This window comes from Ammospiza nelsoni, chromosome 22 (assembly GCF_027579445.1).
Source record: "Ammospiza nelsoni isolate bAmmNel1 chromosome 22, bAmmNel1.pri, whole genome shotgun sequence".
NCBI classification, from domain to species: domain Eukaryota; kingdom Metazoa; phylum Chordata; class Aves; order Passeriformes; family Passerellidae; genus Ammospiza; species Ammospiza nelsoni.
The window spans coordinates 1,195,755-1,223,669 of NC_080654.1; the positions used below are offsets into that span (position 1 = coordinate 1,195,755).

General features: G+C 41.2%; 1 protein-coding gene across 1 annotated transcript in view; it reads left to right on the forward strand.

Moving 5' to 3' along the window:
- The window catches only part of PEX14 (peroxisomal biogenesis factor 14), a gene marked incomplete at its 5' end in the record, with an annotated part of 66,128 nt that overhangs the window by 21,670 nt on the left and 16,543 nt on the right, over positions 1 to 27,915 (forward strand). The window contains one exon of the mRNA XM_059487710.1: positions 9,925 to 10,009. Coding sequence (XP_059343693.1) covers positions 9,925 to 10,009 — 85 coding nt within the window. The remainder of the gene's footprint in view (positions 1 to 9,924; positions 10,010 to 27,915) is intronic.

Sequence of the window (27,915 nt, forward strand, 5' to 3'; positions counted from 1 at the left end):
CTGTACTTGAGCCAAAGCAGCATTAAAGACTGAATGTACTTCTTTTTCTGTTACAAAGATATAAAAATGCTTTGTAGCTCCTTTGGATCAGGTGCAGACTCCTGAAAACTGCATTACAGCCCTGGGTTTCCAGTTGTTCCAGTCTGTAGAAGCAGTGGCCGTTCCTCCCTTGGTGTTAATTCCCTGCTGTGGACCCAGATTTCAGAGAGATTGTTGATGCTTTCTGCAGCATTTGTCAAGGAAATGGCTGCTTTCTTTTTTTTTTCCTGAAGTGAGTAATTGTTTATTAATTTTTCAGCACATAAAGAGCATAATTATAATAGTCCCTGACATGTGCTGGCTGTGCCAAGGTTTAAGAAAAATAAAACCCAGTAGAAGTGCTGTTTTGAACTGTCTCTGATTTTTCAGGCCTTCCTGCTTTGGACCCAAATTTCTGTGTAGGAATTTGGGACAAGCACACAGATGTCAGTTTAATTCTCCGTAGAATTAATTCTCTTGCATGTTTTAAGTCAGTTTAGGATGGTGGGATCTTACTCAGGTGTTGTGAGAAAGAAGAGTAGGTGATCAGTACGCTGGATTTTTTGGTACACAATTTTTTGATATGCACAGTGCTGTGTAGGTTGAGCAGCATCCTGGATGTGTCCTGACACTTCTATGCTTTGTTTCTTTAAGCAGTGAATGTAACATCCATGAACAATGCCAGATTGACCCCAGGGGAAAATGAAGTGGGCCCATTGTTTGCAGAATATTTATGGTCTGGACAGCTACCATGGAAATGTTCCTTATGTTTGCTATTTTGCTGTGTTTCACCCCTGTTATAGAGGAAGCAACCTAAGAATTGACAAGGAAGCTCAGTTGCTTTTGGGGCTGGTCATGCAAGGTGCTGGATTTGCAGGAGGAATTGTGTGATGGGAGCTGCCTTCTGCTGAGAACTGGACAAAGACAAGGGACGCAGCTGCTTTTGAATCTATAAAATTATTCCACTTGCAGTCCCCACAGACAGGGCAGCTCTGGCCAATCAGGCTTCTTGCCCCTTACTTCGTTTCTCCCTTAATGGGGCAATTAACAGCAGGAACAAAGTGCATGGTCTGCTCAGTCTTTATTATTATTTGTGTTGTAATAAATGTTAAGGAGGCCACTTGCAGACCAGCACCAGGCACTGTACAAATGCAGAGGAAATAGACCATTTTTGTCCCAAAGAGCTCTAAGTAAAGAAATAAATTTACAAAAAGGTCTTACAGTATTTTAAGTCCTTCTCCTTTTGCTGTTTCTTCCCAACTGCTGTGGTTTGCATGATTTATTGTGCACCTGTCACAATTTCCAGCTTCTTTAATGTTTTCAGCATGAAACCTTTTGTGTGTTAGATTCTGATGATCCAGATAGTTTTCTCCAGTATCTCCTGTATTTATTCTCTCATTCTTATCTTCCTTGTCCTAATGTCATCACAGTCCCCTGACTTCAGCCCTAATTGTTTGGGGCTTTATTGCCGAAAGGAAAACATTCATCCTCTATTCTACATTTCCTATGATTTAAAATTCTGTGAAATGGGGTTCTTGAAATAGGAGGTTTGAGGAAGAGTAACTTACTGTTTTTTCTTGTCATTTGAGTCTTTTGAGTCTAAAACATCTTTATAGCTTCTTCTACAGATGGGTTCTACTTTCAATCCTCTTGGACTAAATCTAAACCAATGTATTACTGGTTTTGTCCAGTCCCTTGACTGTGGAATTAGAAGGATCTGAGTAAGTGTGAACAGTGCTCCCGTTCTGGTGCATCTCTGCTTGATTCAGCTTTCTGGAGTCTCCCATTCAATAGTGATTTTAAGTACTGGGGCACAATTGCTAGGTGTGACACAGACTTCTATCCTCACATCATCTCCAGCTCCCTACCATGTGAATGAATGTCCTGCAGTCCTTGTCTGCCCTGCAGTTAAAAGAATGAAAACATAATAAATTACAGCTTCATTGGTTTTTACATTCTACACATGTGAAGGGAGCAGGGTGAAAGGGATTTCTTTTGAAAGCTGCTGTGTTTGAGCTCTGCAGTAATGACAATAGGAATAGAAAGAGGAGTGAGGAAGGTGAGAGTTGGAGGTGCTGTCATCTGCTCCCCTGGAACCTGGGTCACACATTTTTTCAGTTGTGGAGCCAGGGACTGCTCCTGGTTCTGCTCTAGTGAGCATCCTGGGCACGAGGTTACCGCATTCCTTTGGAGAGCCCGAGCTCAAACAGCATTAATGTTACAGCACAGCCCCAGTGATCCTGAGCTTCCTCCTGCAAGAGGGAGCAAAGCAAGTTGTGGAAATTGGGTACTGCCATGGAAAGTGATAAAAAGCTGATTGTCTTTCCCGAGCTCTGAGCGCCTGCCCGGCGTCTCTCGCGGGTCCCGTGGGGTCGGTTTGGTGACCTTGTCGTGGCTCTCTGGCTCTGTCACCTGTGCCGTGGGACACAGCTGGGCTCTCAGCCCCTGTCCCACCCCGGCTGGGCGGCTCTGCCCTCCTGGTGTAAACATGACTGGAGATGATCGCTGCCGGTTGGGCTGCACGCGGTACCCCACCCCACGCTGCTCATCCCGCTGCAATTCCTTCTTTGGTGGTACTGCCGATGCAGGCAGCCTGCAGCTCCAGCTCAGGCAGAAGCACAAAAAGGGATTTTTAAAGTTTATTTTCCCTCCGAAAGCGAGATGATTTCTCTTCAATAAAAAGTTAAAATGTTAGAACTCCAGAAAAAAAGGTTCATGTTAAATTTGAACTGCTCACTGGTTAAATTTGTTATGGCTGCATTATCAGTTTAATACATTTAGTTTGCTCTTCTTATATTTCTTGTATTTTTCCAGCATTTATCACTTCCCCATAACAGTTTTTATTGTGTTAAGCCTGATGTTATGAAGTCTCATTTGGAGGTGTATTTCTGAAGTAAAAAAATACCTATCTAGCACATTTTCTCTGCAAATTAAAATAGTTATTATATGTTTCTTTTAATGTATGTGTAAAACTTTCTGATTCTTTTTAGATTTATGCAAGTTTAGCTTGAATATAATTCCTCTTAAAAAGACAGGAATTTTGTCAAGATGTCCACTGTGTTCTCAATTGAATTATAAAAAACTGAAGATGACAGATATTTCACTTTGAAAGGTGACTACTACACAGATGAAGTTGCTACTTTTCATAAGGGTTTTTACTTCATATATCAATGTGTTTTAAGAGAGACTTGGGTCAATAATACCATGCTTTAGAATTCCCTAAATACATATTTACACAATAGACCTTAAAATATATTAGTCTATCATGTCAGCTCCTGTACACTTCTATCCGGGATGTTTTATGTCCTTAACATATGATACAATAAAACTTTATTTTATATAGCATTTTTCATATAAATTGTATCCTAAAATGCGTTGTATGGGGTTAAACGAGACTTTCACATGGTTAAAATTAAAGGAAAAGCTGAAGGGTGCAGGAAAATGAAGGGCTTTGCATGGGATAGATGTATTTAATTGAACAAAGGGAACCTGAGCGGAGAATGCACCGAGCTGAGAGCGTGTAAGCGTGATTGGAGCTGCAGAGCAGGATCCCTGGAAGTGGTGAGGTTATGTGAGGAAAGGCTTATTCTGTGTGAATGAAGGAGGTGGAAAGGTCACGCCTTCAGGAGCAGCTGGAAGAAGTGTGGAGTAGCTCCTGGAACAAAGAAGTTGAAAGCAGGGACTGTGTGGAGTCACTTCTTTGTAGTGGGAGTAGCAGAGATGAGGGGAGAGTGTGCTGAAGGCAGCCGAGAGCGGTGTGCCAGCTGAGCTGCAGGGTGGGATGGATGGCAGCGGGGTGGCAGAACACCGGGGATCTCAGCTGCTCCATCGCTGCTCGCTCCAGCCTGGCCCCGGCACTCCGCAGGCACAACACACTGACAGCTCACATGCCTTTTTTCCTGGCTTTTATAATTTTTTTTTAAATTTTTTTTTGGTCACCCTATTCATGTAAATTAAGTAAGGCTTTTTTGTATGTGATAATTATAGATAAATGTATTTAAAGTAGATCTGGATTTTGTAGTCCTCAGGAAAAAGAGGAAGAGCAATTTTTCCCCCCGTCCCTGTCATGTGTTCGTTTTAATGAGCAATTTTAAAAAATTGAAAATAAAAGAGGAAAATGAATAGGTGTTGAACCAGCCTGTGATATGTAAATGCCAACTAGTAATTACCTAAAACCTCAATTTTCTTTCTGTTTCATCTTGCAAAACATTTCATTTCCACTGAGTGAAAACACTTAATTTGGGGCTCTGACGGCGGGAGCGCGGCGGCGGCTGCGCCGCCAGGGGGCGCGCGGGGTCCGCGTGCGCGGCCGGGGAGCCGTGAGGGAGCCCCCGGGGCCGCGGCGGCCGTGAGGGAGCCCCGGGGCCGCGGGGCCTCGCCCTCACGGGGTCGGCTTGGAAAGACCTCCGGGACCGTGCAGTGCGGCCTATGACCCAGCACTGCCCTGTCAGCTACACCAGCGCACTGAGAGCCGCGTCCGGGCTTTCCCTGAGCGCCTCCCCGGGCAGCCCCTTCCAGTGTCCAATCACCCTGTGAATAAATTCTTCCTGGTGTCCAACCTGAACCTCCCCAGATGCAGATTAAAACTGTTTTGTCCTGTGGCTTGTTTTCTGAGAGAAGAGCCCAAATGCCACCTGGCTACAACCTCCTGACTGAGAGTTGTAGAGAGCAAAAAGGTTCCCCCTGAACCTCGTTTCCTCCAGGCTGAGCGGGACCCATGGCAGGGACACGGCCAGGGCCAGTTTCCTCACCCTTCATGTGGGTGCCGCTGAGTTAGCTGTCACTCATAGTCCAAGTTCTGAGCACCTAGGATTTCCGCGCCTTTTGTTTTTTTTTCCCCTTGGTTTGGCTTTTTTTTCTTTATACTTTTTTTTGTTGTTGTTGTTGTTGTTGGTTTTTTTGTGTTTTTTTTTTTTTTTTTTTTTTTTATGTGGCTATTTTTGGTAGGATTTTTTTTTTTCCTGTGTGTGCGTTTATTTGTTTGGTGTTTTGTTTTTTTTTTCTTTTTTTTTGGCTGTTACTCTGTATTCTCTTAGTTCCAGGTTCTTCATCTCAGATATGGCTCAAAGTGTGTTTCTTCCTCGCCTTTGTTCCCATGAATCTTGCTTTTCTGCCTCCCATGAATCTTGCTTTCAACTGTATTTTTTCCCCCCCTCACTGTTTTACGTGAGGGCTTTGCCATTGTTGTTACAGCATTTTTAAACTTTTCTCCATCCAACTTTGAGATCTGCCCAACTTTGTAGGTTTCTATGTTATATCTGAACCGAAATAATTCCTGGGGTTGTGTATGTTTTCATTTAAACCTCAGTGAAATCCCAGGAGGAGCTTTGAGGCGTTCCCGCTCCCCGGCCGGCCCGCAGTTCGTTCCCTCACGAGCACAAGTGCAGCTCGGCGGCAGTGCCGGGGCGCGGAGCGCGGCGGCCGCGGCTCGTCCCGGGCCCGCCGGGCGGCAGCGGTGCCTCCTTACCGAGATATATGGCTTCATAATTAGCCCCTTGCATTTTTCCCGAGTGCTGGCATCAGCGTTCTGTGATGTGTTTCCCTGATTAACAGCTGCTTTGCAACTATTTCCGTGTGCCACCGATAACCATATTTGTCAAGTTAGTCCTGGCACGGCACTGATTTCTTACTAAAACACAGCATTTCTGTTGCAAGGGGCTTTCTTGTTCACTGCTGTGCCAGGCTTTTAAGTCAGCCCTTGTTAAAACGTAAGTTGGCTTCAGCCTGATGCTTGTTAACAGGATTCTGGGTATCTCCTTTAGAGTAGGAGTGCAGAAACCTTTCACAGACAATTTAATCTTCCGAGCCTTGCAAACATACAGCCGTACACTGAGGGGGTGTTGCTGTAGGCTAATATATTGATCAGTTCCATTTGCCCTATAGCTGTGGCCTTCTGCTCTGGCTGAAATAGGTTGAGTGTTTGTTGATACTGCCATATTATTATTTTTTAATACACTGGAAAAAAATTAATTCCAACTTCTTTTACATACGTCATGTATATTGCCAGTGTTGATTGCTTCCGCACATGTAATGTAAACTGTCTGTGCATAGTTCATGGCCTGGGCCGCCTCTGCTTAATGAAAAGAAGTGTTGCTTTTAAACAGATACAGATCCACTCAGAAAGACAAAATACCATCCCTTGCAACGTATAATTCAGAGCCAACCTTTACATCACAGGTCATCTCAAAGTCTCAGTCTATCAACAAATGCTGTTTAGTAATAACCTACAGAGGGTTCCCAGTATTAGGGAATCTATTAGAGCTCTTACAGGCTGCACTCCCGGTGGCTTTTGAGTCTCTTTTCCATGTAGAACTCTCTTACCAAATCCTTTGTAACTTTTAATGGTAAAGATCTTTTGCATTTTTGTTACTTTGCTTTTTATTTCTGAGTTGGTAGAGAATAGGCATTTGCCACAGTACTTTAAATTTTGTGGTTTATTTTTTTAATGTAACCAAATGATAAAGTAGCTTAGATTGCTTTCTTGGAAACCCTGCAGCTTTGAGCACAATAAGAAATAAGGCTGCCTTTATCTTCCCCATTAGAACAAAAGGGAGGGAAATTAGGAATGAAGGGCCTTGGCCGCTAAGTTAACGTCCAAGTGCTGTGCTTTGCCCCAGAATTTTGCCAGCTCTCTGCTCTTCCATAGCATCTGCAATAAAGTTCCTGTCTTTATTTTATATTTCTGACATTGAAGCAGAATATTTGGCCTGAATTTATGTAATTTGTCCGGTTGCAAATATAATCTATGAATAGTGACATTGATCTTTTAATTGAAAAATCAAACTGTAGGACATGACCTGCTGCAGGATTCCACCCATCTCTTCCCAGTCAGAAAGATGTCTTTGTGAATCCTGTTGCTGCAGGAGAGATGGTGGTGGGAAGGCAAGTTTATGGGATTGCCTGGCTTTTTAAAAACCAAATACACTCTGTTTAATACAAGTACCTGATCCATTAGATAAAGGCACTCTGCTCGACAGTGCGTGCTGGCATCTAAGAACCAACGCAGTGATACAATGCTCATTATTTGGCAGTGTCCTAATACCATAAAAATTTGGAGAAGTGTTACAAATGCTACAGAAATAGTATGGAACAATGTTAGCAGCTGAGTCAGAGTGCTATTTGCCACATGATTTTTTTGGCTGTACATAGGACTGCAAGTCTTCTCATCTTCCTCCTCCTTTTTCTGTTGTTTAAATTATGGAGTGCAGTTGCTCTTGTTTGTGCAAGGAAAATGATCCATAGAAGGTAGGGAAATTCTTGTGTATGTTTGTTGAAAATATTGGCATTTTGACATGGCCAAAATTGCTTTGTAAGTTACTCGTGTATACGAGATTAATTATAAAAATGAAGACATTTCATCTCAGCCTATGGGAACGAATGTTCAGAGGTGAATGCAAACACAGGATGAGAAACATGGGATTACCAGAGGGAGGAATACATGTCCAGGATTCTTTTTATGGAGTTGTTGTTGCTTGTAATTTCATTTTGTTTTAAGATTAAAAAGGCTGTGAATAATGGAGGAAGTAATGCAGGGGAGAGATAAAATAGAAGTTTATTTTGGACTGAAATTTACTACTGAAATGTTTACATCTTTATAAGGCAAAAGTAAGCTTTAATAAAGGGTTAGAATCAATAAAATGTTCACATGGTTGCGATTGAATTAGCACAATGAAAAATACTGCTTATTTCTCACAGGTTTTGTAATACTTAAAAATTGATAATTAAATATAAGAGCTTGCAGAACTGCAGGTCTGCAGGCCGTTCGTGTCTATCTCACTAAATGTGGGAGGGAGTGTAAAGGAGTGTCTGAAGACACAAACAAGTAATTATTGTTAGAAGGAGAGTGGCTTTGATATGTTCACGTGTCTGTCGGTCTGCTCATTTGGGCATCTTTCTTATTCAGCATATTATCTTAAGGTTATTAGTTTGGGTGCTTTATATTTCTGCATCTGGCACAGCAATATCAGCACAGTTTAAATCTGCGATTTGCCTGTCACCTGCATTTCAGCTGGAGACAGATCAAGTGCACATAAATGAAGCCAAAGTATACTTTATGTGGGGTGGTTTTTACTCTGCTGTTTTGTGGTTCAAAATTACTGAATGGAACTTAAGGAAAAAATGCAGGAAAACAAGAAAATGAAAAGAATTAAAAATACCCCATTCATTTTATCCTCCCAGCTTTGAAGTGTGCTGGGACTTTGTCAAATTCCCGTTAAAATAAATATGTCAATTTCATCTCTCTTCCAAATTCATTTATCATGCTTTTTTAAAAGGTGTTTTCTGCTTTACCTGATGTTTAAATTGGATTCACTCGTTTATGCTGTTCTTTGCTGTATCCCCCATGTTTTTCTTAAATGAATTAGTAATGACAGTGTACTCCATCATACCCTCTCTACAGCCACTTTAAGGGAAGCCTGGTGATCTAAACCTTTTAACCTATTAAAGATGATTTTCCCCAATTGAATCAGACCCACCACAGGTGTAATAACTAATCATTTAAACTACACCTGCTATTATGTATTTTTAAGCCATTATGCATGTTGGATAGATGATAATTCATGTTTATTGCATTGTCCAATGGATCCGTTTTGCCTACACTAGCCTGATTAATGTATTTAAAGAAATAAGAGATGCAATTTAAAAGAAAAAAACATTGATGGAATGCACTGAGGAGTACATTGAAAGTGCCATTAAACCCATCAGAACTTTGCTCTCTGACCAGAAATGCATATTCCAAGTGTTTGATTCAAACACAAAGTGAAACTTAGTGATTTCAGGAGTGATGCTGTATTTTCCCTTCTTTTTCTGCTGTCAAAGTTTTGGAAACCTTTTTGGAACTGAATTCCAGAAACTGTATTTTAAGATAAACTCTTAAAGACCTGAATAACATGGGTCTGGCATATTAGGATGGTTAATTTTAGCACTAGAGAAGGGAAGTAATCTCTTCCACTAGTTCACATGGATGTGCTGTGAGCACATTATTCCTCATGATGCCACAATCAGAACAGATGTTTTTGTATAAAAGTGGAGGGAATCACTGGTGCAGTAACATGTAATAATGTGTATAGCAATATAGGGAAGTATGTGGGAAATGGAGCTACCATATGAAGAAAAAAATCAAATACCTTTCACTGCCACTAAATGGAAACGTAAACATCTAGTGCTGTTGTTGATGCCATTGAGTATTATCCCAGACTTTACCCTTTGCTTGTACAAGTGCTCTGTTTTACGTGCTCTGTCACCTTAAAGAAGGATGTAGAAGTCAGTTTGTAGACAAAAGTCATCTGTGGCTTTTGCTGGTGTGCAATATAAATTTAACTACTTGCCTACCCATTCCAAGTGACTTTTTTGATTGTTGTTATGTGATCCAAAACATGTGAAGTCGCTTCTTCTCTAGTCATGAGAAGCTGAGGTTTATTTATTGCTTTCAATAAATTAGAATGATGGCAGAAAAGGCCTTAATCTCAGAATCTGCAGGGAGCTTTGAGTCAGATAGAAAGGAAGCATTCTTACAATAAGCCAACTGTTGCAGATGACATGCATTGACTCAAGGCTGGCTTTAACTGTAGGAGCCAACTTAGATAAGAAGATCACAATGTAAATAACAGAAACACGTAATAATCTTAAAGGAGAATTTTGTGCAGGTAGAGCTGCTCCCAAAGTAATTAAACAAGAAACTTCTAAGCTAAACACCGTAATTGTGCTGTCTGTTTAGAGTTAAACCACAAACTCTGATACTTGCTGAACCATTTCTGAAGGTTGGTGTTGTCTCCAGACAATCTCCATGTGATGGGTGTGTTGTCTTACCTTGCAGTCCACAGTGCCTAATGTAAAATAGGGATTTGACCATGCCTAACTTGGATCTTTTCTCTCTTTTTTTTTCTCCAATCCTCCTGCCCTCCTCAGATTGTGACAGCAGTGAAATTTTTACAGAATCCACGAGTCCGCCAAAGTCCTCTCGCAACCAGAAGAGCTTTCCTGAAGAAGAAAGGTATGAACTCTTTAGGTTGTGATCTCAGTGATAATGAGGGACCTTGAATTAGTGTAAAGTCAAAATGTATTGCTGTGGAATATTAGATGTTATGGGCAAAGCCATTAGTCTGCCCCTAAAGAAGATCTGAGGGTAATAAGAAATATCAGTCTCTTTTCTTCCCAACTGACTAGTGCAATATTTGCACCAGATGTGGAATTATAGAATACAAAAGACACATGGGAAATTTCTGGTTAACTGTTATCAGATCTTTTCTGCAATGAGGACAGTTCATGCTTGTGGACTAGCTGGTCAGTTCAAACCTTACTGACTCTGGCATTAGGATGGCCAATCTCTGGGTGAAAAGGTCAAATGTTTCCAAAGAGAGCCAGAGAGAGGCAAAGAACCTGGTAAAAGTCAACAAGGTCAGGTTAAGGTCAAGCTTGGGGTCAGCCTGACTTTCAGGCTGAAATGGTAAACTACTGACTGAGTTTAGCCCTTTTCTATAGCAGGGATAGAACAGATCCTGACAAATCCTATATCATCTTAGTGAGGTGCAGCATACTTTGGTCATTGCCTTACAGAAAATTTATTTTACTTTCTGACTCATAGTGGAACTATCCTTTGCTCCTATTTTATTTCTAAAGTTTTTATTCCACAACTTGCAGTGCATTCCAGGTGATGTTCACTCTATATTTTGCTACAGTCCTGGGACCATATTGCTTACCAGAAGACATAAATAACAACAGCTTTAACTTGAAGTTAATTACGTGTGTTGTAGAGCACTGTAAGGTGTTGAAATGATGCTGAAAACACAAATTCCAACCTTCAGAGGGGAGTGACCCACATACACATTGTAGTCATAAGTACTTCAAGGTACATCAAATTCTAGAGCTAAAGATCTTGAGCTTTGAAAAGTAGGGAAGCCTATGAAATCCATCTTTTTCTGTTTGGAGTTATGAAGTGCCTATTGAGATGCCTGAGACCTGAAGTCACGAGATGGAGAGTTCAAATACATGCACCAGTTTGCTCACCCTGAATAGCAGGGAACCTAGAAGGGAATGGCAGCCTTGTGTTTTGGCAATGATGTCATGACAGGTAGTTCAGGGGCACATCACTTGGAGTGAGATCCTCTCTGCTTGTCCTAGTGCCAGTTCAGAGGACATTCCAATCACGTAGGGATCTGTTTGCCCTGCCCTGCCATCAGGATGACATTAAAATTTGGAGCCTGTTGGTCGCTGTGCACCATGAGTTTTTCCTTGAAATATGTGGACCTACGGGGAGTAATTAATCATAAAAGCTTGGGGATTTCAACTCTATCATCGAAGCAATGAAGCAAGGGAAAGCTGAGCCTAAAAGCTGTGCTGATTACCCGGGGTAACCTGATACAAAATCTATTGTTGCCGAGAGATCCTTAGCCCCCAGTATATCGTGCAATATTATAACTGCCTGATCTTCTTCTGTGCTGACAATGACCAGTTAGTCCTCATTTTCTCTCTCAACACAGCTGGGTTAGAATTTCATTTGCAGAAGGTATTTAGAGCAATTTAGAGACAAATGTCTCTGGTGTTTGCTCTGCACTTCCCCACCGCAGGCTTCGCTGAACAGTTTTTCGTATCAGGAGCTCCATCTAATCTGTTTAATTTTAATAAATCCCTGACTGGGAGAAGAGGAAGGGTGGGGAGATGGAGGCGCAGAGAAACTGTGGCCGGACTAATACTTCTTATGAATTACTTGGCTAATAATTACTAAAGAGCAGAAATGGTTTGGTAGAACTGTTTGTTTGTTCCTGTGTGTTAATTAGCCCTCCTTCCCTCTGTGCTAATTGTTTTTTTTCTAAAGTTAACCATAGGAGATGGGAAGGAGTAGAGTCCAGTAGCGCCTGTAGCCAGCAGTCCCTGGAAATATGTCCACATGGAATGTGGCCTGTGTTCCATGCTGGCATGGTGCCTATGTGATCTAGCAGATGGAGTCAGTTCTTGAAACATAGATGTTGTGGCTGGTTTAGGCCTGAGCAGATGAGGGACTACAGGGTTTGGTGGGCTGTTCCCCCTGTTCTCTGGTGTACAGTCCCTGTCATCCCAGTGATAATGCTTATCCCCAGATGAGGCTGTCTGGTAGAGAGTCCTCACTGCCAGCTGAAAAAGGTCCTGCAAGCCTGACTTGGCTTAAGAAATTTCACTTCTGAGACTCACAGAGGTGGTTCTGCCAAGAATTACAGTATTTTCTTCTTTTTCTATAAGCATCTCCTTCCTTATAAAGGCCAATCAAATTTTATTTCCTTTTAGTATAGGAGCTGGATTTGGTTTAGTGCATTTCAGTGAGATGAGAAATGAAAGTTTCTGCAGGATTATCAGCTGGACTGGGTTTGGTGAAACAGTAGTTGTAGGGGCTGAAATCAGGTGTTCCTGGTTCTGTGCAGTTCAGGTGTGCTGAGCTGCTCTCTCTGGCACATGGGGTGATAGAGTGTTGATGACAGTTGGGAGAGTGAGGGTATCCTGGATTTGTAAAAGGGCTTTCAAAAGTCAGATGAGATTTCTCTGTTGTCTTAAGCACTTTTAAACTCCCATATACAGAGGCATTAATGAGAAACATGAAGTTATTAGAATCATTTATCATTTTCTTTGAAGCTTACACTGGCATTTTGTGTAATTTATGACATTTCCTCCTTTTTATCATGAACTTCTTCAGATGAAGGGAAAAACAGCTGTTTCCCCTCAGAGTATCTGAAAGAAAAGAAAGAAAAAAAAGATGCTGTTTGTTTTTTGTCCAACTCGCTGATTCTGCTGATGACATGCCACAGAATCAGCGGCGCCTTGGGAGTAATTAGACAGCATGTGGGGCTTAAACCCTTGTGGAAATGTGTCTGTCATTTAACTGTTGTGCCTCAGATGTCCTGCACTGCTCAGTTACCCATCCGGTAACTCGTGTGCCTTGTTAATTTTGTGTGCTCTGAATCTCTTAAGTTCTGGCAAGACAGAGAAAGGGGGTGGAAATGCACTGTACATGGCAAGCTCTGTTTTCAGGGTGCTGGGTTTTTGGGGCAGCGAAGGGGAAAACTGTGAGGTGACAGACTTGTTGTGTCATCTTGGATGAAGAACTGTTTTCTTAGTTGCTTGTTCTCTTCGTCTGTAAAATGACTACAGTAATGCCTTTCCAGAGTGGGGTTGTGGGAACTGATGAAAGCATATGAGGAGCTCAGAAATAATAGTGATGGAAGAACAGAGGTGCATTAAAGCAAGTTAATGTACAATTGTTGAGTTATGTTGGGAAAATGTCCACTCAGAAGGTTTTCTGCAGTGCATCAATGTTCCAGAAAATTTTTCCAGTGTCAAGATGCCAGACTATGGTGATTTCTGAAGAGATGAAAAAATTATTTAATTCTACATGCCCTTCCCAGTCAGAGCTCAAAGGCACTTGATCCCCTGGAAACAAATGCTGTCAGCCCCAAAATCTCCAGCCAAAAACTGACTTGATTTTCTTCCTCTTTCTTTGGTCTGCATTCTTGGAAGTTGAACCTGCCTTTTCCCCTTTGTCAAAGAAACCCAAGTGAATCACCTTCAGGACCTGAAGGATGGGGGCACAGCCCACTGCTGGAGGGCTTAAAAAAAGCAAATTCTTCAGCAGATTTCAATTTAACCCTCTTTTATTACTCCCCTTTTTTTTTTTTATAATTTAAGTCCATTTCATGAGGCAGTTTGCATGTCCTTGAATGGAATCTCGTTACCATGAAAGCTTTTTTAGCATTGATTTCATAACAGTCTTAATTTAATAGTGCCGTCATTACTGAGAAGCTCTGAGAGTGAGGCCCCAGCTTTCCAGGTCAGTGACCTTTTAATTACAAACCTTGTTCTGATGGCCAGGTTATCGACTGGACAGCTCCCAGCTCCTGCCCCCAGCATGAAGATGAAAATAACTGCCTTTCCTCCCCCACTTCCAGAAAAGGGAGGAAAAGAAAAGTAACCTCTTGTGTTTCCAAAATTAATTTTCTCCTTCAGCTTTACTTTGTAATTAATTCTTTAACATGTCTCAGTGAAGCTCAAACAGTTTTTGTAAAGGCTTTTCTTGAGAATAAAATACAGTGCAAGCCAATGGAGTCCAGTGCCAACTCAGCTGGAAAAATAGAGTTAGTAACCTATGGTGTCAAAATCCCTATTTAGGCCAAACTGCTCTGGCTCTCCAAACCTTATTCTTTTCTAGAAAGTACCATGTTTGATACACAAATGTGGGATTAGACCATAAGTGTTGACTGTTCAAGGAATGCTAGGTGACTTGTCATTCTCTTGAAACTTCCTGTCAGGACATGGATTGAGAGATGGTGCAGAAAAGGAGTAAGGGCTTTATTTCACTGTTGTGCTGGTGTTGGCTTCTCCACAGTGTAGTGTGGGTGGTGCTGTGGTGGATCTGTGCTGAGGACAGTGTTGGTAGTACAGTGTTGGTAGTACAGAGGTGTTTTAGCTGTATCTGAGCAGTGCTTGCACACAGAGCCAAGGCCTTTTCCTCTTCCCACCCCAGCAGTGATGAGGCTGGAAGTGCACGAGAGGATGGCTCAGCTGAGCCCAGCTGATCAGGGGACACAGGTATAATCTGTTCACTGTTTCCAGCACAAATCCAAACCATAGCCCCATACTAGCTACTGTAAAAATGGTGCACTATCCCAACCAGACAATGCACAACTGATTGCGTGAGTGAGGCTTGTCCTGTGTTGTCCTGCAGCTCAGGTACCTTGTTCTCTAGCTGCTCACACCAATGCCTGCACAGACCTCATCACCTGAACTTGCACAGCTACAAGCAGGACCTGGAGTTCAGATACTGATAGCAAAAATTTATTGCAAGAACATGCTTAGTGTTTTAAGTTTCTAGTACAAATCAGCACACAGCAAGAGAAAGTTCACTAGCATAGGTAGAAGCAGGGAGGTGCTTTCTGATTATTTAAGAAGTTTGCAGCAGGTGTTCAAGTAGCATAAAGTAACTCTTAACATCTTGTGTAGACTTACAGAAATGACTGTGGAGGTGGCATGGAAGCTAGCACATTCTGCATTTTCATGCTGCCTTTCATTTCAGGATTTTGGAGCACATTGTACCCATTAACTATGGAAACTTTGCAGCTAGTTGCATGGAGCATGTTGGATGGTGTTTATAGGCTTATCTATCATTATCAGAATCATGGTTTGATCTAGATCTCACTGTGCTTCCCACTAAAAAGCATCCACCTCTGAGGTAGACAACAGCAGCTGTTCAACATCACTTTGCGATTTTTAGGAGAGGAAATGAAGAATACTTTATCTAAGTGATCTTGCAGAGGGAGCTTTAGGGATAGAGAATGTAATTACTGAGTAAAAAATTTACTAAGATTCTTGAAAAGCACCATGGGATATTTAATTACTAAAGATGGTTGGGCCTCTGTTTATGACTGTGCAAGACAGCTAATGTGCCTTGTAATATTTTGCCAGGATAAATAAAAACATGTCCTACACCTGTCATGCAACCAGTTTGTTCTTTAGGTGCCTCCCATCCAAGCTTTGGCTCTACACAACCCTGCATAAATGGGGAAATGTGATTGTCTCCCAAAGAGCTTATTAGGGAACTTAAGAATGAAGAGTGAGAGAATGAAAGCTGTCATTGCTAACAAACTCACACCAGTTCCTATCTAAATCAGCATTAGGGGTAATCACATCCATTTGTGGCACTCTGCTGTGTTTGCCCAGTGCTGATAATGTTCAACATACACATTCCACTCCTGGAGTATCATAATGCAGAGGAATAGATGTGCTTGTGATCCAGAAATTAGTTCCACCTTCCTGTGTTTTGTATTAGTTGCCTTCTTTTTTCTTCCTGAAAATGATTGAGAATCACTATCCATCTGCTGAGAAGGAGATGTCTTCCTGTCCTGCCACTCTTCTGCATGCGGATCTGTCACCTGCTGTTCAGTACCAGCCTATTCATCATGCTGACTCCTTTCCCCATCAATTTTACCACATTTTGTGATGTCTGAACTTGTCATGAACTGCACGGATTTTCTTGGCTTCTTTGGTGACAAGGAATGTACAGCAGTGCTAACAAAATGTGGTAAACTGCTCAACCTGAGGGAATCAGATATGGTGCTTCTTTGGAGGGTTTTGGGAAGAATATAGTTGAAGAAACCCTTCACTGTCATTCCTCAAGATTTGAAAGGAAGCTTGGAGAAACTAGTCTGTTCAGTCCCTATAAACATGGAGAAATAAGTTTATTGCTCATCTCTGACTCTTATCCCAGTCACTAGTCATTTATGAGAGGGCAGAAAATCACCTGACATCAGGTTAGACATAACTGCTCGTGTGATGCAGTGTAGAAAGGAAGCCAATCCTTTCTTGGCTTGAAAATTATTGATAAATTGGAACAGGCTGGTTTGATGCTTAGGAAGTTGTGCATGCTGCAAAATGCTGTTTGTAAGCTTAATTTTAAGAAATAATTGGAATGTCATGGGTTTAATGATGTCTCTCCACTTGGCTATCTGACAGTGACTATTTAATGTAAAAGAGCCGTTAAAAATGGCTTTGCAAAATTAACTCCTATTGCTCATGGAGTGTATTTTGAGTCATATCTGCCTTGTTTACTGACAAAGTAATGTTTCCATTCCTGGTAGTACTGAAAAAACAATATGATTACAGCAGAGTGAATTGAAGTCTACCTAGAAGATAATGCTAAAATAGTCAATTATATTCCAAGGCCTGAAATCATTAACCTTAGTGATGGGCAAAAAAGACCCAGCCCCTAAGTCTGACTTGTAAATTTAAATATTTATTTATAATGCTTTTGAGTGAAAGTAAATGCCAAGTCCAAGAGAAAGTCACTTCTGTAGTTACAATCTAAAAGCAGGCATGGGAGATCTGAGACATGACTGCTTCCTTGGCTTTGGGTAAACTTCTTGTTTGCAGCTTGCCCATCTGTAAAATGGGGTTAATTACCACTTTTGCCTTATTGACTCAGTAAGATTTATGTTAGCTATGTTCATAAACTGCTCTGATATGCTTGTTTCAGAGCTCTTGGTGCTGCAGTGTGTGATTTTTGAAGGTGCTGCAGTAAAAGCCACACTTTCAGAGAGATTAGGAGTTTACTTCCATCAGCTGTGTATGGGAGGGGAAAGCTGCAAACTTTAGAATGTCAGAATGTCAAGGCTCAGGCAGATTGCGTGCAATCCTAATCCAGCCCTGCAGCTTTGACCTTTGAAGTAAGATTCACCTTGAGATGGTTGAAGAAATCTATGTATGTTTGTATAAAAATATTTCTGTGACAGAAGGGATTTGTTTTTCATGGTCATCTAGCTCAGGGTTTCCCCACAGTCTTCCCAGAACAAGTAAATGAATTCAGCTTCTGACTGCTCTGACAATGGACCTGGTATTCTGAGTCTAAGGAGACAGCCTTCCCTCTTGAGGCTAAAACAAGGAGTGTAGTTAGGATAATCTGTGGTGTTCTGCTGAAATCCATTTCAGACCTAATGATACTTTCCTGCTAGGAAAGGTAAAATAAGTTCCTGTATGAGATAATTCTCTAGGATCTCTTAGCCAACATTTTTGTTCTGTTTAAAATTATGTCTTGGGTCCCCTTGAACATGAAATCCTACAGTTTGCTTTTCTGCTGCAAACTCTTAATTTTAGTCTGGAGTGCAATCAGTCTTTTTTTAACTAAGAGGTTAATTTAGTTTTGGGTTCATTCCTTGCTATTCTTTCTCCTGGAGCCTCGTCCAGGTGACTCCACTTCTCCTGGAGCAGAGCAGAGAATTCATTCTCATGAAACCTGAGGCGCTCTGAAGTAAAAGCTGTTGACTTTGTCATACCGTGCAAATGTGCATTGCTTTTAGCAAGACAATAAAGGGTAAATGGGGTGATCTCTGCTCCTGCAGAGAGGTCAGGTGGTTACATTACACAATCTTCTAGAGCATCTTGCAGCAAATACATGGGTTATATTAAAAGTTGCAATCATATCATTTTTTAAAAGTAAATTGCTGACCTTATGCAGTGGAATCAGCTTTATTGAATTTCGCCAAAAATGCATTTATAATCCCCCCACCCCTGCATACACATGATATTCATGTCCTTGCTGCCCATGTGGAAATGTCCCTTTTTACGGTGATAAAATTAAATTTGTCTTTGTCTCTGCCTTGCCTCACCTTTTAAGATTCCATCCTTTAGAGACACCAGTGGATATCCATACCAGGGAATGAAGATGGGCAATATCCCTGCATGGCTGGCTGGCTGATTGTGAGCCAACTACCACGGAACAAATAAATAAGCATTTCACATTTAGAGGACAAATCGAGCTGAGGACAGGTATAATATGGGTATTTTTCTAGGAGTGTTGTGGCCTTAGCATAGGTAAGAATTTATTTTTACTTGGAAGTACCTACACTTTGCTTCTGGATTTTTTCTAATTGCTATGCAATATGAAATGTAAAATCCACTAACAGTTGTAGTGTTACTCATAGCACTGTGTTACATGCCCTTCTTTAATAATAACTAACCATAAACTGTCTGGGCTTTGGCCACCTACTGCCTCCTTCCTGAATTCACTTGGGAAAAGGTGTTACGTAGCATGCTCAAGAATTTAACACATCTATTTCCCATATTTCTGTGCCACTTGGCATCTTCAAAGTACTCTACAAATATTAGCTGACTAGCCTTGTGACACCCTTTATGAAATGGCAAGATTATAAGATTAATTTAAAACATTTCAAATTACATTTTTTCATCTTCATTAGACCTTTATATTCTTGAAAGGGTTTGCAAACTCCACATTTTAGTGGGAAACTGAGGAATTTTAGGTGGGGACACTGAGGCAGATTAACAGTTAGATCTGGGATAATTCTGACTGCCAGTGATAGATCTGTAAATACAGCCATACTGTGCTATATTGTCAGTGTGATGTACTGTATAGAATTTTCAGTAAAATTACTTAAAGCATTTTCCTGTTTATCCACCATTCTAACCCCAGCTGCTTTGAGGGTTGGTGGAAGAGGTTAAGCTGGTTTTATTCAATAAAATCAACACAAACCATCTAAGTAAATGAAGGGGCAGATTGGGCTTTGCAGTGTTAGCCTGCATCCCTTCTTACAGCATCCCCTACCTTGTGTTTTTTATGTAGTGTTTAAAAGGCTGTTGCTCAGAGGTACTGAAAAGAATATCAGAATATCATTACTCCTGCTCTTCAAGTAACCAGGAGAATGCAGCTGTTAAACTCAGGATATAAAATACATGTTTAAAAGATGACTCTGTATGTGTTTAAAAAAGAGAGCGAGAGAGGATTCAAGGGAACCAAAAAATAGCAGGTTCCATTACTGTAATTAAATGGCAGCATTTAACCTATCAGGCCGTTGCGTGTATGTGAGAGACGAGCAGGGAGCTGCATTTGAAATGATCTCTGTCTTCCTTGGGGGATAGAGTAGTTAAATAATTTGTTTGCGAGGTGTGAGTTTAGTGTCGGGTAGAGCGAGTGCTGGTGTGTGTGTGTCTTGTGAAGCTGGCTAGCTGAGGATGCATGCAGCACCCCATGCACTGTCAGGGCTGGCTAGCTGAGGATGCATGCAGCACCCCATGCACTGTCAGGGCTGGCTAGCTGAGGATGCATCCAGCACCCCATGCACTGTCAGGGCTGGCTAGCTGAGGATGCATCCAGCACCCCATGCACTGTCAGGAGGCTAACTGAGAATGCATCCAGCCCCCCATGCACTGTCAGGAGGAACACAAGCTGCTCTTGCCCATTTGTTGGCTTCTCTGCACCCAGGGCCTCACCTGGTCCCACATATTTCATCATGAAAGGAGAGCCTTTTCCGTGCCAGGCCACCTGAGACAGACAGCAGCAGCAGTGAAAGAAAACCAGGGAGGAAACAGAGGAAGAAAAAATCAGAGTCAGTTTTGTGAGCTTTTTCCCACTGGTTGCTGTAAGGGCTGAGTTATTGTGTGTGGCTGTTGGCACTCGGGAGTCTGGGGGCTGTGGCATCCCTGGGGACCACGGACGAAGCTGCTGCTCAGGGATCTGCCCCTTTAGCAGCACATCAAACAGTGCTGTCCCTGTGCCTGGCGTGGCTCCTGAGCTTTGAGACTGGAGTGCAGAGCCACGTGGAGAGAGAGGGATCTGCTGAGGGCAGCCTCAGCCCTGCATCATTGGCCTGGACCCTGAAAACCCCTTGGGCACACCTGGACACTGATGCTGGTCCATTTCTGGAGGAGACACAGTCTTACATAGTGCTCAGAAGGGGATATCTTCCATTTTTATCAACTCCCTTTTTATTTGTACAGTGATTCCTTTGTTTAGGAATATTTCCTAGCCCAGGAACTCCAAGAGCTATCCTCATACTTTGAACTGCTTCAGCTGCCTCCCCTACTGATCCAACTTGTGTTATATTGCAGGATCATGGCCCTGAGTGTTTCCTAATGTTCACTCCAGTGTCTGTGTGAATTTTGTATGGCCACTCCCATTTTAATTCCTGGGCTGGAATTTTTGTGATGCATTAGAAGGCAACAGACAGTGTTAAAATTACAGATATTTCTGTATTTCCTTATTGAATATTCAACTCCAGTGACTGGATTTTGAGGGGAGCATTGGGCTAAAAGGAGACCAGAGACATGTCCTGTATTTTAGTACCCAATCAAAGCAATGCATGAATTTGAGTCCTTGATGAGATTTAGGAATCTGAAACTATTTCCATAGACGATCTACCAAAAAAAAGGTATAAATATGTTATTTGAATAAATTATTTGTTATGTGCACTCAAGTGCATATAAGGCATGTATAGATTCTCAAACCTGTCGGTCTTTGCCCATGATGATTGTGCCAGTCTGAAATGTTTTAGAAAAGATACAGTGTAATATTATTTCTCTTTCACAGACATAGAAACTGAGGCAGATGGAGGTTAAATGGCCTACACAAGGTCAATAGCAAGGCTGGGAATAGAACACAAATGTGTAGAGGCTTTTTATTATACTAATAAGGAAACTCTGGAGGTGTGTTTGGCATGGTAATCGGAACCCCAGAGAACTAGGAGCAGTTACTGTGTTCTGTGCATGTCCCCAGGGAGCAATGATGAAACTCCTTTTCTACCTTACCACTCCAGTTCTCCGTGTGTGGTCACCATAGTTTTTACACCACTTAACCTCGTTATTTTTAGTATTGTTAGCATTAGTTGTCCTTTGGGCGTTTAATCCAGGCTCTTTAATTTTCTCTGGAGCCCTTAAGAGGCCCTATGGAAGCCACAAGGGGAGAAAAAAAAGCAATAAACAAACCAAAAGATGAAAAATGATCTTTTGAAACTTCTTCTATTTTGTTGACTTGTCCCCTAATGTTTTTTGTCTTTGTTGTTCTTTCATCATGAAGGACCCTGCTTAAATGTCTAATCTCGGTTTCTTAAAAGTTAATTTACTATTGTTTCTTTCTTCCCCACCCAAGATTAACATCCTGTGTGATGACATAGATGGTTGTTGTCTAAATGGATGTGATGTAACCAACAAAATTGTGTAGGGCGGGTGGGGAAATATTTATATACTTGCGTTAAAAATTACAAAGTAGGTTTGTCTTTTAAACAGAAGGTATTTCAACACTGTTACTGGCAGCATCAGCCTTTAATTTTACAGGTGGCTACCTTTCTAGTAACATTCAGCAAATATTTTAATGGCATGTAAAAAATTTCTCAAAAACAGAATAATGAGGAACGAGGGTGATTTATAATCTGTAATGAATTCTTGCTGACGTTGTCTTTTTATAATAGTGTAGCAGCATCTCTGTCTTTCTGGGGGAAGTGCAAACCAAATTTACCTGAAACATTTGTACCATAATAATCAAATATGTAGCATTTAGATGTAATTTTCTTAATTCAGCTTATCTTCTTAGTGTGATGTTACCTGACTCACAGGTGTCTAACACTAATTCCACTTCATAGAAATTGAGTTAGAGGAGCCAAGATGCTCTGTAAGGCTGTGAGAAAATGCCTGTTAGAAAAAGGCCATGTGCTCATGGCTGCACACCCACTGTTGGTTTCTTTACATTTCCATATCTTTTTCCATGCACAGTTCCATGTATTTTTACATGTTCTCAAAATGTGCAGCTGTAGCTACGAGTTCTCCATGCTCCCCATAGCAGCTCCCTGCAGAGGGAGTGTCCAGTGTGCCCTTCCAGTGTGTTCTTCAAGCACTCCAACTTCATTTATAGACACTTCATCACTTCCTGTGATGAGTCTGTACAAATGTGTTTGTTTTGTTCCTTTCTAAAGTCTAAAGTAAAAGAGGAAATAAATAACATTGAGGGAAGGTGCTCTGCACACTGCAGTTCATCTTGGTCTGCAGAGGCTGCTCTGGGACTGGTTGTGCCCAAGGTAGAAAATAGCCAGGTGCTCTTGTTAGTGGGTTTGGGGCAATCAGTAATTCCAGAGTAATGCAAGGAAACAGAAATGGTGCATCAAGACAGATTTCTCCATTCTTATAAATAAAACAAAGGTATCCTTCAGATATTCTGAAAAATCTGGTTAAAAATTTCATAGAATGGCTTGAAATTGTTGTTCTATTACATGATTCCTTTCTTTTGAATGCTGATTTTGGCAGAAAGAGTGGCAGGTTCTAGAACTGCAAGCCAGCCCAGTCCAGTAATCCCAGATCAGCAGTGACTGATGCAGAGTTCCACGTTCCTGATGGAGTCTGTGTTCACCCCCATACCACAGCAAGGCCTGGGGATTCTTCCCTGCTGTAACCAAGAAATTGGAGTTACAAATGTCTGGTTGACTGCAAATCCCCCCTGGCCAGCTCCTTCTGGATCAGCATTGGAATTCTTGTGACATGCTGGTTCAAGTTGTTGGAAATACAATTTAAAATTGATGTTCCAAAGGTAGATCAAAACCAAACCTCCTGTATTGCTGGTGTTTTACCTTACTTGAATTTAAGACCACCTCTGGCTTTCTATTTAGAAGCTCCTAAAGATAATATCACAGATCAAAGAGTAGCCAAAGGCTAATCATTTTGTTATTATTGCTCAACAAGCTGCTTAACAAAATATATTTTGTTCACACAAAATAAATGGATCTGAAGCACAAATGTTTTCTGTCCCTGCTGCTATTAAAATATGTGGTAAGCTTTATAAGCTATGATAGTGCATGGGTTTCTTAAGGACCATGTATCAAACTGGGCTGCTTTTGGAAATGAAAATGTAGAAGAAATTAATATTCTTACACCCTTACAGAATGTTTCATGTTGTAGTTCCCAATTTAATAGGAAATTGCATAGGACTGATGTGTACTCTGGGCAAGTTACTTCAGTTTTGAGTGCAGGGTTTTTCTTTGCAGCCTGTCTTTCCTTCACACTGCTTGTTGGACGCTTTGGGTCTGCCTGCCTTCTATGGTCTGCACAGTTCCTGGCACCACACCTGCCCAGTGAATGCCTTTGGGATCTCTGAGGAGAATTATGATACAAATAATGAGGAGCTCATTGTTTCTCTGCAGGAATAGCAGCAGGAATTTACAGGTCACAGGTTGGATGTGCTTGGAAACGTACCTGTTTAGTGTACCTAATACTTGTTTTCTCTGAATGCCTGGTCTTATTTCTAGGGAGTTGTCAGTTGTGGTAACGAGTCATGACAGCACTATGGTTACTGGAGTAGTGTCTCTTGCATTAGCTGGAGTTCTTGATCTCTAAGGACTCCTTTTAAACAGATGTCACAGCCCTGGTTATGTACTATTCTTGATAAGCTACCTTGGAACTGGTATCCTGGCAGAGTCTTCAAAGCCTTCAAACCCCAAGTAGATACTAATTCGAAATAATTTCAAATATGCAGAGGTTTCAGTTGTTATGTAGTGTTGTCACATCCTGAACTGGCTGAATGTTTGTCCTGTGTTTCTGTGAGGCAGCACTGGCTTCCAGGTTAGTCACACATGTTGTGTCCCCTGCTCTAGTCATGCAGCAGGCAAGTGAGCATCATCTACCAGTGTCCACTCAGAGGAGGCTTTACAGCAGGTAAAGCTCATGTGATAATAGAATGGAAAAGCTGGAGGCAAGAGACCTAAAAATAAAAATAGCACCATCACAGATGATGAGAAAATAAAATCTCCTTCCATTTTTAGGAGAGATTTTTATTGATGTTACAGAAAGGCTTGTTTCTTCTGACTTTTTTGCTGACCATGGTGTTCTGAGAATGATTCTGTAATAGGCAGGTCTTCAGAAGAAGGTACCCAAGTTTGGATTTATTCTGTGGTTTTGCATATACTTGTTTGTGTAGGAATGTAAATGGGCTTTGTACCAAAACTTCTGGTTCTGTAGTTCAGGTTGGTGAGGACTTCTGGACCTGTCTTGCTTGATTTAGTGTCATGTTACTATCTCCTTTTTTTTTCTCTATTTTGAACTGTTTGTGGAGCAAAAATTTACCTGTTGAATTATGCTGTCTGCTGCCTGAAGATTTGTTGTAGATTAATTCAAGAGAGAGTGTCCAAATCCTGCTGAGGCTGTGGCAGCACTCCATCTGCTGGGACTTTGGCATTGCAGAATCCCGAGCACGAGTCCAATTTTTGTCCTGCATGTTGTTCCTTGAATTCTGCTCTTAGTGCCTTGACCCCTCAAATGTACAGCTCAGTATTGGGAGCTTTTACTAAAGGTATCTTCTTCTTTCTTTCTTCCTTTCTTTCCTCTCTCTTCCTATGGAACAGAGATAACATACTTCATATAGGCAAGGAGCTTACTTTACATTAGAAGAGGAAGACCTGACCTCTCTTGCTGCAAGTGAAACTGTATTTTCCCTGCCTTGAAACTACCAGTGAAATGCATTTTGGACTGACTTATAATGCTGTGATTTATGCTGTGGTATGCTTTGTGATATTACAATGTCCTTTTGCCTTTGTGTTTGATTTTCTCCCCTCTGATAAATTTTACTGGGTATTTACCCAAAATGCCCATAGGAGAGCGAGGCATTCTCCCTGCTGTTTGCTGCCTCAGAGAAGGATTCCCATGTTTTTTTCCCTCCAATTAACCTCACTGCAATTTCTTTCCCTCCCTCCTGCCTTGTTCTGAAATAGTATTAACATGGGAGATATTTTTAAATAGAAAACTGGAAGAAAACATATTTCTTATTCTTATGTATACATGTTACACACAAATGTGAATGAGTGACCAGAAGCACCTTCTTCATTTTCCATTTTGAACTTCTCATATATGTAAAACTGAGAAGAAAAGTTGTAGTACTTGTTCTGTTTCTTCCATTCCAAGACATGCTAAGCAAGTCACTTGCCCTTCTTTATTCAGAGTGAAAATACTTTGATCCAGTTTTCTGAAGACAATACTCATTTCATAAGAATATTTAATCAGTAGAAAATAGAGAGGATTTAGTTTGTTTGTTTAGTATTTAACCAAGTGAATAAGGCAGATTAGGGGAAGGGGGGACACTGGACCCATAAACAAGGTGATATATAATATTTTTTTTCGTTCTCCTTTTAAATAAATACCGATCAGCTTTATGTTCAGAGACAATAGGAGCCGTTGGCTTAAATTTGCAGTTTACTGTATTTATGGCTGTAATATCAAGGTGCTGCCGTCGTAATTTCATGCCCCAATGAGAAGAGCAAGGTCGAAGCAAATGCTTCCATCGGCATCTGCTAACACACTAACTCATAAACAAGGCCCGGCTGGATCAGGTGGCACGGAATAATACAGGCTAATGAAATACAGCACAGCTTTCCATTACTGTTAGTTTTTACAGTGTCGTCATTACGTGTAATTTATGTTTAAAAAATTCAATTTTATACAAGGCTCTGGGAAATAGGGGTCTGCAGGTCACCCGACGACTTTTAACGGCTCTGAGAGTCCTTATTGCACTCTACTGTTCCAACAAAATGTTAATAATAAATAATGAAAAAAAATCCTCTTTTACTTTTTCTCTGGTTTGCATATCTTGCTCTGTCTTTTTAATTACAAGTGGCTAAGGAGAGTTTGGGGCTGTGTGTGATGTCAGGAGTTGTCCCCTTTGCTGGTGCTCCCAGAGGGGGGTTACTATCTGCTTGCTTTTCTTTTGTCTGTCTATCAATCACCCGGGATCCTGTAAATGGAGTAAACACAGCTGAGGAGAGGGAGATACTTAACAACCTCTCTCCCAAACCCTCACCCTCTGACATTGCCCTCCTCTCCTCCATTACACTTCATTTTATTATAGACTCCGAAAAGCTTAGCTAGGAAGAGAAACTGCTGCTGTATTTATTTATTTATTTATTTATACTTGTTATGCCAAAATACTTTTTATTTTAACCTTTTCAGTCCTGGCTGACTCGCTGTGTAATTCCTAGCATTGTTCTGATAGTCTGATTTTCCTTCCTTATTTTAGTGCTGTGCAGCTGAGGTTAGAGCACCCTTATCAGTTCTGATTGCTGCTTAGTCACCCTGATGGGTTAAAGTGTATCATGTTTCTGAAAGATTGCACTTGCATAATTAACAGTCTTGTAGATGAATAGAGCTGTAAGAATTCAAAGCCCTTTCAACTTTTCGAATTACTTTTATTTCTGCATTTCTCAGCCTGACAGTTGAGACCAGTCCATGTTCCTTTGATGTGTGGGTTCCTTTACTAAAGTTTGAGCTGGAAGTGCAGTAGGAGGATGTTTACATTCAAATGCAATGTCTCAGTGTAAATTAAGGGGAAAAATCATACTGATATTTCTGAAACCTTATATTTTATTCAAATATTGGGTCGGGCTCAGCCTCGTGAATGACCATGTGTGAAAGAAAATAGATCAGGAGACTTTGCCTTTTTGACCTTTCTGAACATTCAGCTCAGCACAGAGTGGGACGTAGGAGACAGATTTGATAACAGTCACCCAGCGCTGCATGTAACTGACTGAACAGGTGGAATCATTAGTCTGGATCAGATCCCAGAAGGATTTTATGATGATTCTTTTAAAATGTGGCCATGTTCTTTCTGAGCAGAGTTGACTCAGTGGCTTCCAGGAACAGAAGTGTAATGTCATTTCAGGGTGCAGATCTTCCTTTTAGTCATGTGGTACCAGGCACTAACTTCAGGTGGTCACGGAGTTTGTTGTAGATAAACAACTTGTCCTGTCCTACTTTGTTTTTGCCTTAATAGAAAGTGTGTGGGGAAAAGCCAGCAGCTGCCCCCCCCTGCCCCACAGCCTCTCCTGCCTTTTGTCCCTGCTTCAGGGTGGTCTCCTAGACTGGTAATAAAGCTGGCTTTGGAAACCCACAAAGAAACTGATTTTTCCCTACCACCTTTCTTTATTATGGCAGAATTCTTAATTTCACCTAAACAGAAATGTCTCCCCAAAAACTGATGTAGCCTTCAGGTTGTGAAAATCTTATGTGAATTACTGGACTGAGCGATGTAAGAAGGAATATAATGAAGAAAAATATATTTTCAGTGCATAGGATGGGAAAAGGCTTGTCACTAATATGCCAGAGCCTGCATCAGAAGAAGAAAAAGCAGTGGCTCATCTGGTTAAGTTCATGGAAGGATTTTACATTGCAATTATTGCTACTGTGCTTTGACAGAAAATAGGTAAAACATCTCCTGAGTTTTATTTTCTGTCTGCCAGAGGTTCAGTTCTGACCTTGGAGCACTTCTCATGTCTGTATGTGTCACCTCTTCCTCATCTGTGAAATAGGGGTAACAGTCCTGTAAGTACTCCTCTGCTTCAGAGTGGTCGTAAGAGGAACAGTATTTTGATGTACATAAGGTCCTTAAATAGTAAGAGATATTATAAAAGGATATAAACAGACAGTGAAGTCTTAAAAGTTCTTGTACAAAAGAACTCTTTAATACAGCACCCAAGGTGCAGGCACCAAGAGATGCTTGTGACAACCCATTTCATTCTCTGACTTGCTCTGCTTCTGTGTTTGACTACAATTTACAGAGGCTGAGTGATGCCTGCAAATTGAGGGGCAGCAGTGGCAATCAAAAAAGAGGGTCAAAACCGTCATGGG